The following is a 17,641-nucleotide window of genomic DNA, read 5'->3' as shown; positions in this document are numbered from 1 at the left end:
CTTGTATTTCCACAGACCGCCTTGGTTTTCACTGTACTGGCAGACACATACATAATTTAACCTCCTCAGTCGCAGATTAGTCAACTTTACAGACAATCTTTGGCTAAAAAAAAAGAAAAAATGACGTCTTAAATGTTATTAACTGTGTATTATCTAGAACAAGGGTGTCTAAACTCGGTCCTGGAGGACCAGTGTCCTGAAGAGTTTAGCTCCAAACACACCTAAACCAGCTAATCAATCTCTCACTAGATATACTAGAAACTTCCTTGCAAGTGTGTTAAAAGCAAGTTGGAGCTAAAATCAGAAGGACACCGGCCCTCCAGGGTCGAGTTTGTACACCCCCTGATCTAGAATATTGTGCATTTGGACACCCTAAAAAACTTGGATGTGAAAAACAATTGATAGTAAAATCAATTCCTATATAATTTATATATAAATTAATATATAAAATGTTGTTTAAAGTAATTTATTCACTGTCATAATTTCTTGGAAAACGTATGTTTTTATTATAGTTACAAAAGTAGGTTATTCTTATAAATAAACATATTTATTGTGTAACTCTTTCCTGGTATAATGTTATGGTTAAACATAGCAATTATATGAAAGTGATGGGTGTAAATACAGCAGTATACAATCTCAAATATCCTGTTAGACTCTCAAAACTGAAAAATAACTAAATGCTTTTACATTTTGACATATAGATTCATTCATCCTTTTAATAAAGAGAAAGAAACCTGCCCATAGCCAAACAAGCTAAAAATCTAAATCTGGAGGAAGCAAAACAGTGCTGCTCAACTGGTTTTGCGATCATAAACTGCCGGCATCTCGGCTTGTGTGGGATGGAGGTGTCAACCATTGATAGTTTTAAATGGTTTCACACTCCTAAAATGAGCAGATCACATTTCGAAAGCCAAGTTCCCTTTTGCTGAGTGACTAAACAATGGTGTGTAGTCATACGTCTATCGTCACCTTGCTTGAACTAAAATAGCTGGAGAGAAGTTTAATTCTATTTTAATGCAACTGACAGACAGCAAAAACTCTTGCTGAGAACAGCTCCTTCACAGCAGAGAATTTTACATGATATAACACAGACACAGCTCCATTTGTACGAACACATTTGTCAACAAACACACCCTTTAAACACACACAAAGAAGAAGCTGTATATACTGTATTCAGAATACCAATATATCAGACTGAGGCAACTCCTCAGATCAAGTTTGGCTCTGAAACGACCCACGTTAGCTTAAATATACATTTATTAAGTGTTTCAGTTTAAGCGCACTGATTTAAGATCAGTTTTGTTGTTGTTTCAGTACACTGAAGCAAAGCCATGAGGTGACAGATCTTTTTCATCAGTGTCAAAAGTCACGAGGAGCCCTGCCTCTTCTGACTGATCACTCGGAGCGTCTCGAGCTGCTGCGCTCGTTCACTGTGCACCGTTATCAAGTTCTGGTTCTCTTCTGTGAGTATCCGATATTCCTCTTCAAATCGTGCAAACTCCATTGACGTCTTTTCATCCTCTAGCAGCTCCGCCATGAGCTCTTTTCTGAGGAATGGGGCAGAAAACATGTTATACATAATCATTTGGTATCCTGCTGAAAAAAAATCAATAGAAACCATTATAGATGTTCTAAAGCATAGGTCTCAAAATTGATTCCTGAAGGGCCACAGCTCTGCACAGTTCTGTTCCAACCCTAATTAAACACAGCTGATCCAACTAATCAAGGTGTTCAAGACTACAAGAGACTATTAAGCAGGTGTGAGTTGGAGGTGGTTGGAGCTAAACTATGTAGAGCTGTGGCCCTCCAGGAGTTTGAGACCATTGTTCTAAAGGTTTCCACTACAAATACCATTTCAAAACATTACAAACCGTCAAATTTTAACAATCACAACCAATTTATTGCTGTTATTGTTTTGGGACATATTCAATTAGGATTCAAATTGAATTCCAGTAAAACCAATATGTGACCAGTATTATGTTGCAAAAATCATTAGAATATTTAATAAAGATCATGTTTCATGAAGATATTTTGTAAATCTCATTCAGTAAATATATCAAAACTCAATTTTTGATTAGTAATATGCATGCCTAAGAACTTCATTTAGACCAGGGGTGCCCAAACTTTTTCTTATGAAGGACCAAAAACAAACATGATTGAGGCTAGTGGGCTGAACGTAAATACAGTATATATGCCATGGGTAATTTCCTAACTTATTTAATAATATTTAAAAACAACTAGAAAACATTGCTTTATATTAACTAATACAGTAGGAACGCTCCATAGATAAAATCAGATGACTGAAAAATGACTGACAATGCAATTTGGAAACATTGCTCACGTGTTATAGCACTGTGGATGTATAAAGCTGCAATCACACTGCACTTTTCTCCCCATAGACTACCATGCATATGCACGCCAATGCATCAGACCGGAAACACAAGCTCATGCGACAAGTTTCACAGTTCGCTGCATTGGAAAGTTCAAGCTTGGTGAACTCTGACCCGCGAAATCGCATCACATGATTGCGTGAGACCAATCAAAATCAAAACATGACCTCTCTGGACGGAAATTTAAACATGGACCAATCGCTCGCTTTTTTAAAATGTCTAATCATCTTGTTTAATCCCGGCCCTTTTCGCAGTGTCGTACAATAGAATTTTGCACGCACAAACTCTAGTGTGACCGAAGCATTACGCAGGTTGTAAACTCGTAAACAAACACTTGCATGAGATCGAGATCAGCCAGATCAGTGAGTACTGATCGAGTCGTGAAATGTGATTATCGCCCAATTCCGATCTTCGGCCAATCAGAGCATCCCGATAATAAAGCATTCATTACATTTTATTATGAACTTACTACAGTAAAAACAAAAACAATCTCATTTATAACAGAATGGAGTTACACTAGTTTTTGGCTTGATTTGCTTACCGATGTCTTCTGCATGCATAGTCTTCTATCCATCTAGTGACATTGTTTATTGTACATTTTTAAAAATCTGATTCATTTACAACATTTAAGTAAAAAAATTCATTTCAGTTTGCCTTTTTGTAGCTCAACAATAAAACAAACAAACAAAAGGTTACGTCAAATTAGAAATGATGATCTCTTTTAAAGACATTCACTCCAACCCCCTCCATCATTCTCACTCTCTTTTTAGATGGGATGGTGGGCCAAATCAAAGGTTACAATGGGCCAACTTTGCCCCGTGGGCTCTACTTTGGGCTTCTCTGATTTAGACAATAAGGTGATTTCCTCAATATTGATATTGATTTTTTTAACCCTAGGATTCCAGATTTTTCAAATAGTTGTAACCACCTTTTATAATATCCTAACAAACTATACATCAAAATCCTAACAAATTATACATAAATTTATACAGTGAATAAAGCTTATTTATTCAACATTCAGAAGATGTGTACAGTATAAGATCCATGCTAACATAGAATTTCCATTATAACCTTTAAAATCTTTATAAACTCTATGATCTTGTCTATTGCTGTTGTTGTTTTCAGCAGGTATTTGATGTATTCATGATATGAATTGTGGCCTGTGTGTCACACAGGTGACTATAAGTGTCTGTTGTTTGCCTGAAACTTTTTTATAGGAAGTGAAACTGTCAATGGCATAGCTTATGGTACCTACGTTGACAATGATTTCAGTTGAAAAAAAAACATGCTTCTTATTATGGATCTCTAGATGATTCATTATGTTTCACTAGCTCACAATTACATGAAATCAGTGGGAGATGTCTGTAACATTTGGTTTTTGGATAATGAAGTACCTGTTTTCTAAGAGTGTAATATTTTGAGCAGGGTTGAAGGGTGGTGAAAGTTTGAAATGAAAGTTAAAAGTTTATAATGTAGAAAACAGAATCCTTAACCACGCATTGATAAGTCAAATATATCACTTGTGTATCAGTATTAAGATTAAATCTCCAGAAAATGTACAGAATTGTTCATGTGTTTTCCTCTTTTGGAAAAGAAACAACTGAGAAAGTGAAAACGACTGAAAATTTACAGTGGCAATTTAGTTGGCAAGGAAGTTCTTGTGTTTTCCTCCATAAACAAAGCAGCTTTATCCTCAGTATATAATTGTTTAGTTTTTACATAAATATATATGTTACACTGAATGACAGTAGAACATCTTATTTATACAGAAATGTAATAAAATGATAGGTCACACTTTATATCAAGTGCTCTTAACTACTGTGTACTTACATTTAAATGAAACATTTAGTAATGCAGTTATTATGCATGTACATGTTTTTACATCATTCTTACATCAAATAAATTGTCTGCATGTAATTTACATAAAAAATTACACTGTTCACCCATCCCTTCACCTTACCCTTAAAGATACCCATACCATCAAATCTGTCCCTAACCTTACCTCTATCCCACCTTAGTAGCACCATAAGTGTTGTGCAATTAGGGCTGGGTCAATAAACGATATTATATCGAATCGCGATCAAATTTGTGTCAATAACAATAATAAGGCTGGACTTTCTTACTCTATATTGATCTAATCACACAGCAGAAATATACAACAATGGGAACAACAAATATATACAACAATGGGAATCTAAAAGTGTGTTAATATTAGAGATGTACTGAATTTTCGGCCAAAAATGCCATTTAATAGACCCTCTGATTTTTGTGGCTTTAGTCATTGTTGGGCTACTCTTTTAAATCTGCAAGCATTAACATCTTATATCGAAGTATATATCGTTATCATTCAATATGGAAAATAATTATCGAGATTGCATTTTTGCCATATCGCCCAGCCCTACGTGCAATATATTATATATTATTTTGATACTTTTTTGTGAAAGTACATAGTAGTTAAAGCCTAATAATATATTCATATAACTTTTGAAAGTTATGTTTACAAATGATAACTTTGCAACTTACAGTATCGTATCATTGTGTGGAGGGGGTTGTTTACAATGTAATTTGACAAGTAATTTTAAGTAAAAGTTTGGAAAAAATAGGTTTTATTACATTTTAAGAAGTGCCTTGACTGCCGCTCTACCAAATGATTGACCACGTTTTTACTGTTTTAAATAATGGTTTACACACACAGCATTGTTGGCTCACAGACAAAATCAAACAAACATAATCCTGTTGCACTTGATTTTGCTTTTATTGTAAAAAAAAAAAAACATGTTAAATGAAAATCTGAAATATTTTATGGCAAAAAATAAAGGTGATGTAGTATTCAGAAATATTTTACTTTGAATATATTTTTGGTAACACTTTACAATAAGGTTCATTAGTAAATGCATTTACTAACATGAACTAATCATGAACAACACTTGTACAGCATTTATTAATCATAGTTGAACATTTACTAATGCATTATTAACATCCAAATCCATGCTTGTTAACATTAGTTAATGCACCATGAGTTAACATGAACTAATAATGAACAACTGTATTTTCATTAACTAACTTGAACTAACATGAACAAATACTGTAGTAAATGCATTGTTCATTGTTTGTTCATGTTAGTAAATGCATTAATTAACATTTTCTAATGAACCTTATTGTAAAGTGTGACCATATTTTTTAATAATTTGGTCTTACTCTTCATACTTATTTATTAATTTCGGTACTTTTACCATAAACCGACATATCTACCATTTGGTAGAGGCTGATATTTTAGAAATTATGGGATGTGTTGAAAAAAATGCATTGAGTGTGTTAACTAGCGACATTAGGAGTTAAGAAATACAATCCAAACATCTTTTTCTTGGTGTGGTAGTTAAAGTGTTAAAGTAACATTGACCACTTACACTCTATAAAATTTTATTTAAATAGGGAATGAATTACCTAAAATGATCTTTCAGTGTTTATTGCAATGCTTATCAGCCGTAATCATAGTACAATCTGGCAACACAAACGAGTCAAGTCTGATAAGTTGTTTTCTTGCTCTGTGCAGTTGGTTATTTCTAAGGGGTTAAAGATACATAGAAACAAATGTTGATATGACTTACTGATTAGCATTTTTGGTACTACCTTTTCTTAACAAACAATGTTTTTACCAACATTCCCATTAGTTAAGAATAATATAATTTCTGAAAGCTCTCTGAACTATAATAAAAATGATCAAATGTTAAGGGAACATTTGCACACATTATTCCAATGTTAGTTTTGAATGTTCTGAAAAAAGTAGTAACAGTACAAAATGACCAGATAATTCTGCACAGATGCTCTATCGTCATTACTCTGCAAGGATGTATGTTCATGACTTTCAGAGAACCTTGCCAGAACGTTATAAGAATGTTTTGTCTTTAAAAGCTGTCACTGGGGTAGTACTCTAAGGTTAAAAAAGGTTAAAGGCTCTAATATATACACTTTAAGTGCTTTATTTGAAAGTATTATTTAATTCACCACTTAATGAGGTACTAAAAATGAGCTTTTAGCTTTTGTGGCAAAGGGTACTTCCCCGCTGACAGCTTTGTACCCTTTTTTCCGAGACTGTGGGATATGGTTTGAAAACACAACTGTACTTTTTAAAAGCTCAACAAAGGTTAAGTGTTGTTTGCATCCTTAAAAAGTCGAGTATATTGTGTGGCTTTACACTGCACTTTCATTTTCATGAAAATGTGGTTATGCAGTGTAAATGTTAAAACAACAAAAAGCCCTGCATTCCACAATACAATATGTCAGGCCGTGTCATGCTTATTTTAACCAGTAGAGCAGCATGACTTTGAAGGAAACTCCATGAGCTCAAACAAAGGCAGTTTTGATTCATTATCTGTCTCTTTAAATTTGGTGATGTGTGTGTGTGTGTGTTTATTCAGAACATCCCAGGATATATTTAGTTCTTAAAAATATATACAGTTGAAGTCAGAATTATTTGCCCCCCTGAATTATTAGCCACCCTGTTTATTTTTTCCCCAATTTCTGTTTACCCAGTTTTTCTGTTTTCTGTTGAGAGCAGATTTTTTTTCAACACATTTCTAAACATAATAGTTTTAATAACTCATCTCTAATAACTGATTTATTTTATCTTTGCCATGATGACAGTAAATAATATTTTATTAGATATTTTTCGAGACACTTCTATACAGCTTAAAGTGACATTTGAAAATTTAACTAGGTTAATTAGGTTAACTAGGCAGGATAGGGTAATTAGGCAATTTATTGTATAATGATGGTTTGTTTTGTAGACTATCGGAAAAAAATATAACTTAAAGGGGCTAATAATATTGACCTTAAAATGGTGTTTAAAAAATTAAAAACTGCTTTTATTCCAAACAAATAAGACTTTCTCCAGAAGAAAAAAATATTATCAGACATACTGTGAAAATTTCCTTGCTCTGTTAAACATCATTTGGTAAATTTTTTTTTTTTTTTTTAACCAAAGGGGTGTTAATAATTGTGACTTGTACACTGTATATACTTTTTTCAATGGAAAAGTTTCAGAAATTCCAAAAGTGTATCAGCTCTGAATTTTTTCCATCTCAGTAATATCATATGAATATATTGAGCTTGTGTTTTGAGTCATTTGTAAATCTTACTTTCTGTCTTCCAGCCTGGCGATTTCATGTTTAACTTGATTGAACTCATTGGCCATCTTGCAGTGGTCTTTATACACTTCTATAGACTCCTTTAAAGAGCGACACGGTAGCACCGGCTGTCAGAATGAGAAATATGAACACATTAATGCATCACATTATTTACTAACACTTCAGCTCTTTTAAATGAGTAAGTTGACGAAGACAATATATGTTATAATCTACAAGAGAGACTCGAGATGAAATGAGGAACTTCCTTTTTTATGATGTTATATTTGGATTGTCGGCTACATCCTGGAATATACACAGAATCGTCATACAGACTTGGTTTCAATCAACACATGAAACACAATATGTGGAAACAGTTGTTTCAGAGGCCTGAATTTTTTTTTTTATTCCTTTTGTGTCAGGAACTTCTTCTTTCGCAATGACTCATGGCACAGTCCTACAGAATATCATGCATGCGACAAAGAGCTTCAACTTCTCCCAGTTTTCCCCCTCGTGTGTTAAGTCTGATCAGTGTTTTATTCAGGTAAGACAATTTTCACATTTTAGGGATACTTTTATGGCAAATCGTTGATATCAAGGAACACTGATCTGATCTTTGAAACACCTCATGGCTTTGATAATAATCTTTATATATAGTTTAATATAACACAATATCAACAACTCAAATAAATAATAGCAAATAAGCATGCAATCATTGCATAGTAAATAATTATTTGTGTACTGATAGATAAAGATCATCATATATTTATTATCTACACACTACTCAGTTCATACCTCCTAATGTAAGCTGTTGGATTTTGTTCCCTTTAGTTTTTCACCACACACACACAAACACACACAAGTCCCTGTCTGGAAGTGTATTGTATTAGTGACAGATGCTTTTTTGTGGCAGTAAAATGCTGGTTATGAGGAACTCATGAGGAATGTGGTACTGAAATAGTCTTGTTGTCAACTGTCAATAGCAACCTTTCATGTCAGCATGAAACAGCATTCACTGATTTTAGTCAACTCATTTTACTTCCGTAATGAAGCAATTGTGTTGTTGTTGAGAAAATCAACATAACATAGTTGGACGATGACAGCTCAAAAAAAGGAAAGAGATTAATTAAGAAGTGTGTCATTTATGGGCCTTAAAATAATAACTAAATGTATAATTTATTTGAATAATTGTTTATATTTAATAATCAAGAAATTTCCTTCAGCTTAGTCCCTTTATATATCAGGGGTCGCCACAGCGGAATGAACCGCCAACTTATCCAGCATATGTTTTACACAGCAGATGCCCTTCCAGCTGCAACCCAGTACTGGGAAACATAATAACAAAATATTCAAATTTATTCAAAAAAGTATATTTTAATTCAACAATAATAATAGGCTTTACATTCATTCATTCATTCATTCATTTTCTTTTCGGCTCAGTCTCTTTATTAATCCGGGGTCACCACAGCGGGATGAACCGCCAACTTATCCAGCATATGTTTTATGTAGCGGATGCCCTTCCAGTTGCAACCCATCCCTGGGAAACATCCACACACACTCATTCACACACATACACTACGGACAATTTAGCCTACCCTGTAGCGCATGTCTTTGGACGCTAAATTTAAAATTTAAATAAAAAATATATATTTTCTGTTGACTGTAGTAAAAACTTTAAAGCTGCCACTGACATCTTGTAGTAATAAAAATTATTATTATTTTCATCATTATTATTATAGGGGCTGCACGGTGGCGCAGTGGGTAGCACTTCGCCTCACAGCAAGAAGGTCGCTGGTTTGAGCCTCAACTGGGTCAGTTGGTGTTTCGGTGTGGAGTTTGAATGTTCTCCCCGTGTTCACGTGGGTTTCCTCTGGGTGCTCCGGTTTACCCCACGAGTCTAAAGAGGTGAATTGGGTAAGCTAAAATTGTCCGTAGTGTATGTGTGTGAATGAGAGTGTATGGATGTTTCCCAGTGATGGGTTGCAGCTGGAAGGGCATCCGCTGCGTAAAACATATGCTGGATAAGTTGGCGGTTCATTCCGCTGTGGCAACCCCAGATTAATAAAGGGACTAAGCCGAAAAGAAAATGTATGAATTATTATTATTATTATTATTATTATTATTATTATTATTATTATTTATACAATTATAATTATTGCAAATTTCTAATTAAAATAAAAATACTATAAAATTAACTAATGTCATCGTGTGGTCTTAAAGAAGCATTATTTTCTAATAATAATAATAATAATAATAATTTGTTTTCTTTTCGGCTTAGTCCCTTTAAATCAGGGGTCGCCAAAGTGGAATGAACCACCAACTTATCCAGCACATGTTTTATGCAGCGGATGCCCTTCCAGCTGCAACCCATCTCTGGAAAACATTCATACACACTCATTCACACTCATACACTCATACATACACAGGCTCGAACCACTAACACAATAAAAGCGACAGCACTACCTTCTGCGTCACCAATAATAATTATAATTATTATTATTATTATTATTCTTTAGGATAACTAATAGTTATAAAATAATTTATACAATTAGAATCATAATTGCAAAACTCTCATTAAAATAAAAATACCAAAAAACTTAACTAATGTCATCTTGTGGTCTTACTAAAGCATTATTATTATTATTACAATAATTTATACAATTAAAATCATTATCATCATTCTTGCAAAAAACGAATTAAAATAAAAAAACTAAAAGGTTAACTAATGCCATCTTGTGGTCTTACAGAAGCATTGCTGGGAGACATTTAGGGGATAAAGTGGTCTAAAGTTAAAATAGCCTGAACAAATGTAACTGGTCAACGAGGCGCAAACAATAAACCAATTTAAATCAGTTTAAAATAATGTAAATGATGAGAAGAATGTTGTCTAGCTAAAAATGAAAATGTTCCTGTCTGAGTATACAGTGAATCTTACATCTTACTTTTCTAGTGTTTGCAGTTCGCGACAAGTCTTTAAAAACGAGGTCAGATGTGTGCTTGCTGCATGCATGTCGCCATATTGTAAACAGATTATTAATAAACTTTACCTGCAGGCGCTGCTCAAGGTCGGGGAATGATGGGAGCGGATCCACTGCATCTTTCAACTCTGAGAGGAAAACACAGGCAGAGCAACACGCCTGGGTATGAGAATGATAATATCTGAAATCTTCACTCCAAGGTCTCTGCGCTGACATCTACATCCATCTAATCAGTGAATTCATAACCACAGCGCACATGACACCGCCGAGCCCTCACACCGGTCTGAGTACAGTTTACGGTTACTGTAAACATTATTGCCGTTTACCTCGAAACCGTTTCCAGATCAGTCTGAAAAGCTGCATTCAGACGCCAGCTGTTCGGCCGTGGACTCTAAATCCCGAACGGACAGATTGAAAGTTAAGTAGCTGCGCGGTTCTTCGCGGTGACTTGTGTTTAACGAGCGCTTTGACAGAGGACTTTTCTGCACTGATTCCCGCCATGCCAGCAATGTCCAAACGGAGGGCTTACAGTCGTCTGGTGATGCAAACCAGCTAAAAACAGATAAAGGCCTGTTTGCAGTCAGCCAGACCGCCAATTAATAGATATATATACAAGCAAATTTGAAAGGGTGTTATCAGAAACATGACGCGCATGTACTCTTGTTGAATTGTGGCCAGATGGGGACGAACATCATAGGCTCGTTTAGTTTTTTGCAGATTGATTGCATTTACAGTTGAGATCAGAACTATTAGCCCTGCGTAATTATAACCCCACTCTGCATGTTTTTTCCCAATTTCTGTTTAAAGGAAAGATATTTTCAGCACATTTCTAAACATAATAGTTTTAATAACTTCTAATAACTGATTTCTTTTATCTTTGCCACGATGACAGTATTTTATTTTTTACTGGATATTTTTCAAGTATTCAGCTTAAAGTGCAATTTAAAGGCTTAACTAGGTGTGTTAAGTTAATTAGGCAAGTTATGGTTAGGCATGGGACGATAACCATTTTTAAGGTATGGACGCAGCCGTCATGTTCAAAGTGGAAAAAAGTTCTTGTTTTTTTTACCCAGACATTTAAAAAGAAAATATTTTAAAGCAGCAATCACAATACCGTGAAACCGTGATATTTTTATCGTACTGTGAGAAGCTTATACCGGCCCATGCCTAGTTATGGTAGTTGGCCATGTTATTGTATAACAATGGTTTGTTCTGTAGACAGTCGAATAATGACTGGCTAATGTTGACCTTAAAATGTTTCTTTTTATTTTTATTAAAACTGCTTTTATTCTAGCCGAAATAAAACAAATAACTTTCTCTAGAAGAAAAAAATATTATCAGACATACTGTGAAAACTTTCTTGCTCTGTTAAACATAATTTGGGAAATATTTGCAAAAAGAAAAGAAATTTACAGGCAGGCTAATAATTTTGACTAACTATAAAACCTTATTATTTTTACATGTATGATTTTCTTTATTACGGAAGTCCTAAGAGGCCATGCATTCATTTTTCTTTCTCTCTTGTTTTGTTGTTGATTATGGCTTTTATTTTTCTCGTGATCTCACCATAATAATAAAGTTATTTTCTCATAATCACGACTTTATTCCCTTGTAATCTCAACATAAAAAGTTGTTTTCTAGTTATCACGACTTAATTTTCTCATGATCTCAACGTAAAAAGTTGTTTTCTACTTAATTTTCTCATGATCTCAACATAAAAAGTTGTTTTCTAGTTATCACGACTTAATTTTCTCATGATCTCAACGTAAAAAGTTGTTTTCTACTTAATTTTCTCATGATCTCAACATAAAAAGTTGTTTTCTAGTTATCACGACTTAATTTTCTCATGATCTCAACATAAAAAGTTGTTTTCTACTTGATTTTCTCATGATCTCAACATAAAAAGTTGTTTTCGAGTTATCACGACTTAATTTTCTCATGATCTCAACATAAAAAGTTGTTTTCGAGTTATCACGACTTAATTTTCTCATGATCTCAACATACAAAGTTGTTTTCGAGTTATCACAACATATTTTTTTAACTTTTATTTATTTGTGTATTTTTGCTTAGAGATTTATAAAATTTGAAGGAAATTGTTATTTCATGTATGTTAATGTCACTTGAAAGTCGCTTAGGATAAAAGTGTCTGCTAAATGAATAAATGTAATGTTATATCAATGTTAATAAATAAAATTATTAGTTATTATTATTATTTTCATTGTTATTATTGTTATATCAGTGTATAATAAACAAAATATAATACATTCTATAATTGTAAATAATCAAATATATTTAAATGAAATGTCTGTAATGTAAGTCAATAGGATATTATATGACATATATAATCACAAATTACATTGTTTTGCTTTTTGTATTTTATTATTTTGATAAAATAAACATATGTTGTTTTTATAGTGTTTTTATTTTATGAATATTTATATTAATATTAATAATAGGCACATTTTATATATTATTTTTCTGCTATAAATATTTTTATTTTGTCATTTTGTCACTGATCTTCTAAACACTTCATGGCTTTGATAATAAACTAGTATATTATTAACACAATATCTGAACTCTGAAATGAATAATAATAAACAAGCACACAGTCACTGCAATGTAAAATAATAATTCAGATACTGACAGATTAGCTACACACTTTCCTAATGTAAGCTGTCAGGGTTTGTTCCCTTTATCATTTTAGTTGATTCTGAATAATCGCTTTATTTAAAATTATAGTAATTAAGAAATGTAATAAGATTTTCAATACCTTTGGAACAATGAAAAATGTAATTAGTATTCATTTTAATGTAGACATCAGTGAACACTGATACATATTGAATCAACACACACATTTAAACTAAATGCATTTTAGTTTATGTTTTGAAATTTGAAGTCAGCTAAATATAAACAACAAATGACTATTAATTACTCAAAGTTCACTCTTGCAGGGAATTATGGGGAAAAAGGCTAAATATAGAGTGTTTGTGTCAGGTTTCTATTTGCGTTCCACTTTTGGGAAAGGAAGAAAAGAACGTGGGTCAAATCAGCGTGGAAGCGCGAAGTATTAAATGCTTTTAAATTTAGGCCAGTGTTCTAAAAGCAAATGAGCGCATCATGCAGCAGCGAGGTATTAAACCAGAAACCTGATGCTGCAATGCCCGGGCAGCAGCTGCCATCAAAGCATTTGCCAGAATAGCTGTAAAACACTTTGACAGCACTGTTGACTTTGTGGCTAGGTAGATATTTTGTTTTTAAGATGCCAGAGATCAACCAAAATAGAGGAGGCACCTGTTTCTTGGGAAAGGATGGCAAAAGTTGAATTGATCCCACATGAGCGGCTTTGGGTGGGTTTTGCTTGTTGCCGTTTTGGTCAAAGTCACGCATAGTATGGACCGTGCCGAACAGGGGGAAGCAACTCTATTTTAGGCTCTCAATCACACAAGCATGTAAACATCGAAAACGATGATGTGCGCATTCTGGATGTGTGTTACCTGAGGTTTCGTCGAGGCTGAAAGCGATCTGTACTTCTGGTTTGTCTGCAGAGACTCGTCTAGTTGAGGTGATCATTTATTCCTAGGGAAAAAAAAAGCCAGTTTTGGGGTAAACTGGGTGCATGAAATTTGTGTTGATAAAGGTTTGTCCATACTAAAACAATTTATATGGGCTGAATGTAAACAAATTAAATTTACTAATGGTCAACTTAATTTGTTTGCCTAAATTCAGCCTATATAAATTGTTTGCAACCAGGTATATCAAAATAATGTAGTAAATCTAATTAATCTTTTATTTTGTGCATATTTGACACTAAACTGAACTAAAACAACAAAGGTTTTTAGAGTACACACACACACAAAGATGTTGTTATTGTAAAATTAATGAATTAAAAATGAATAAATACCGTTTTTAAATAAATAAATAATAATAAATATTGATATTGTGTGTTATTGTAAAATATGGGTACTGTTGGTACTGACACACGTTTTGTTTTTCGGACAAATTGAATAAAAGGTTCCACTTCAAATGAACATCAGATATTAAAATGAATATTAAAATTCAACATTGATAATAAACTATAATAATAGTTACAGTTTTATAATAATAAATACAATTTAATAAATAAATAAAACATTAATAAATATTGATATTGTATGTTATTGTAAAATATTGGTACTGTTTGGCACATTTTGGTTTAAGGAGAACTTTAATAGAAGGTTCTGCTTCAAATGAATATCAGAACTTGAAATGAATAGTAATATTTAACATTAATAATAATGAATAATAATAGTTAAAATTTTATAATAATAAACGCAGTTTTAAATATAAATAAAACATTAATAAATATTGATATTGTATGTTATTGTAAAATATTGGTACTATTCGACACACAATTTGGTTTTAGGACAACTTTAATAAAAGGTTACACTTCAACTGAACATCAGAACTTAAAATGAATAGTAATATTTAACATTAATAATAATCTATAATAATAGAACGTTTATATATTGAAATAAATGTATGGCTTTGGCTCATTATATAATTAATATTAATATTAATTAATATAGCAGATTTTTTTCAACACATTTCTACACATAATAGTTTTAATATTTCATTTTTAATAACTGATTTATTTTGTCTTTGTCATGATGACAGTAAATAATAGTTGACTAGATATTTTTCAAGACACTTCTATACAGCTCAAACTGACATTTAAAGGCTTAAGTAGGTTCATTAGGTTAACTAGGCAGGTTAGGGTAATTAGGCAAGTTATTGTATAACAATGGTTTGTTCTGTAGACTATCGGAAAAAAATAGTTTAAAGGGGCTAATAATTTTGAGCTTAAAATGGTTCATAAATAATTTAAAACTGCTTTTATTCTAGCCTAAATAAAACAAATAAGACTCTCCAGAAGAAGAAAAAATATTATCAGACATACTGTGAAAAATTTCCTTGCTCTGTTAAACATCATTTGGGAAATATTTAAAAAAGAAAAACAAACCAAAGGGGGGCTAATAATTCTGACTAACTGTATGTGTGTGTAACCTGAGAGGCATGAGGTCACTAGTCTTTTAGGGGTCAAGAAACGCTTCCATCATGTGCCTAAAGTTGCATCAGGGATTAAACAATTGAAGACAAAGCCAGCAAATGAGATCATGCTTCTTTACTAGCTGCACAGTGAAATCATATTACATATATGCCTGTACTATATTTCATTTGGAAATAAACATGTACTGTGCTTATTGTCTGAACAGTAAAGACACAAGTTTACTGTTAATGTCCTAAAAGCACAGTAAAATCCCACTTACCTGACAATAGAGACGTATTTACAGAAGAGTCTCAGCAAAACGCTCAGCAGAAAAGCTGAAGACACTCCATTGAGAAGCCTGTATGCAGATCCTCTTCTGTGTTTATGCTGTAAAACATTCAAAGTTAAAGTGGCGGTAATCCTAGTAGTGTACAGTGAGAAGCCCAAACAGAGGCAGAGTAATGGCAGCTCTTCAGTCGGAGTGGCACTGTGATTCTGTGTGTGCCAGCCTGACTCCAATTAAATGGCTCAGATGGCATGACTTTACACTAGAACAATGTCTATCTCTCTCCGGTCAGCTTCTGGGTCACACACACACACACACGCGCACACACACACACACACACACACACACACACATTCGCCATAACAATGCAAAGCTTTTATTTTTAGTTTTCATTTAGTTAAAAATGTTGGGATTTGTAGTCTTTTTGAGTTGTTGAGCACTTTTTTTGATAATAATAATCATCAGGGCAAGCAGTCAGAGAAATCAGTGTACTTACTTTATGATTAAATTGCTTTCAACTTGCTTTTTTTAACAACAACAACAACAAAGTAGGTTTTTAATTATATAATAAAATAATTTACAAATGTATATGTGACTTTTGTAGTAAAATTAAGCTTGTTTGTTTTCTGAGCCAACTATTTTATTTATTTATTCATTCATTTATTTATTTATTATATATTTTTGTATTTCTTGTCTTTTTCATACAGAAAACAACACTTTGTGCAACACAATATCAATACGATAACAAAAACACCTCCTAATTATATTTCTTTCTTTTCGGCTTAGTCCCTTTATTAATCAGGGGTCACCACAGCGGAATGAACCGCCAACTTATCCAGCATATGTTTTACACAGCGGATGCCCTTCCAGCTGCAACCCATCACTGGGAAACACCCATGCACTCTCATTTACACACATAGACAACGGACAATTTAGCTTATCCAATTCACCTATAGCGCATGTCTTTGGACTGTGCGAGAAACCGAAGCACCCGGAGGAAACCCACGCAAACATGGGGAGAACACGAAAACTCCACACAGAAATGCCAACTGACCCAGCCGAGGCTCAAACCAGCGACCTTCTTGCTCTGAGGCGATCATGCTACCCACCGTGACTCCCTTTATTTATTTATTTATTAATTTATATATTTTTGTATTTCAACCTTGTCTTTTTCATTTAGAAAACAACAATTTGTGCATCAACACAATATATCCTAATTATATTAATGTTAAATGTAACATATAAATGTAAAGGGTGGCGCAGTGGGTAGCATTGTCGCCTTACAGCAAGGTTGCTGGTTATTCAATAATTAAAAAAAATGTTATTATTATTATTATATAATTATATTATTTTTGTTAAATGTGATATAAAAATGTAAAGAAATGAATATAATTTCTATTCATATTTTGAATATTTGATGAAAAAAAACTAAGAATAGCAACAGTCAAATTTATGAATTTTGTTTATATATCTTACTATTATATATCTCTTACTATTATATACAGTTGAAGTCAGAATTATTAGCCCCCCTTTGAATCTTTTTTTCTTTTTTAAATATTTCCTGAATGATGTTTAACAGAGCAAGGAAATTCTCACAGTATGTCTAATAATATTTTTTCTTCTGGAGAAAGTCTTATTTGTTTTATTTTGGCTAGAATAAAAGTAATTTTTTATTTTTTAAAAACCATTTTAAGGTTAAAATTATTAGCCCCTTTAAGCTATATATTTTTTCAGATAGTCTACAGAACAAACCATCATTATACAATAACTTGCCTAATTACCCTAACCTGCCTAGTTAACCTAATTAACCTAGTTAAGCCTTTAAATTTTACATTTAC

The 17,641-nt window shown here is 32.9% G+C and overlaps 1 protein-coding gene across 1 annotated transcript; it reads right to left on the bottom strand.

The window, feature by feature from the left end:
• Positions 1-1,239: 1,239 nt before the first annotated feature.
• On the bottom strand, positions 1,240-16,085 carry map3k7cl (map3k7 C-terminal like). The gene is made up of 5 exons (XM_056467390.1): positions 15,798-16,085; positions 13,986-14,067; positions 10,561-10,619; positions 7,529-7,644; positions 1,240-1,547 (listed from the first exon to the last, which is right to left on the bottom strand). The coding sequence occupies exons 2-5, from the start codon at positions 14,059-14,061 to the stop codon at positions 1,367-1,369; spliced, it is 432 nt and encodes a 143-aa protein (XP_056323365.1). The 5' UTR covers positions 14,062-14,067; positions 15,798-16,085; the 3' UTR covers positions 1,240-1,366.
• Between the last annotated feature and the right edge of the window lie 1,556 nt (positions 16,086-17,641).

Source organism: Danio aesculapii, chromosome 10, assembly GCF_903798145.1.
Source record: "Danio aesculapii chromosome 10, fDanAes4.1, whole genome shotgun sequence".
Classification (NCBI taxonomy): domain Eukaryota; kingdom Metazoa; phylum Chordata; class Actinopteri; order Cypriniformes; family Danionidae; genus Danio; species Danio aesculapii.
Note: the sequence above shows the minus strand (reverse complement) of the source record. Positions and strands in the feature narration are given on the sequence as shown.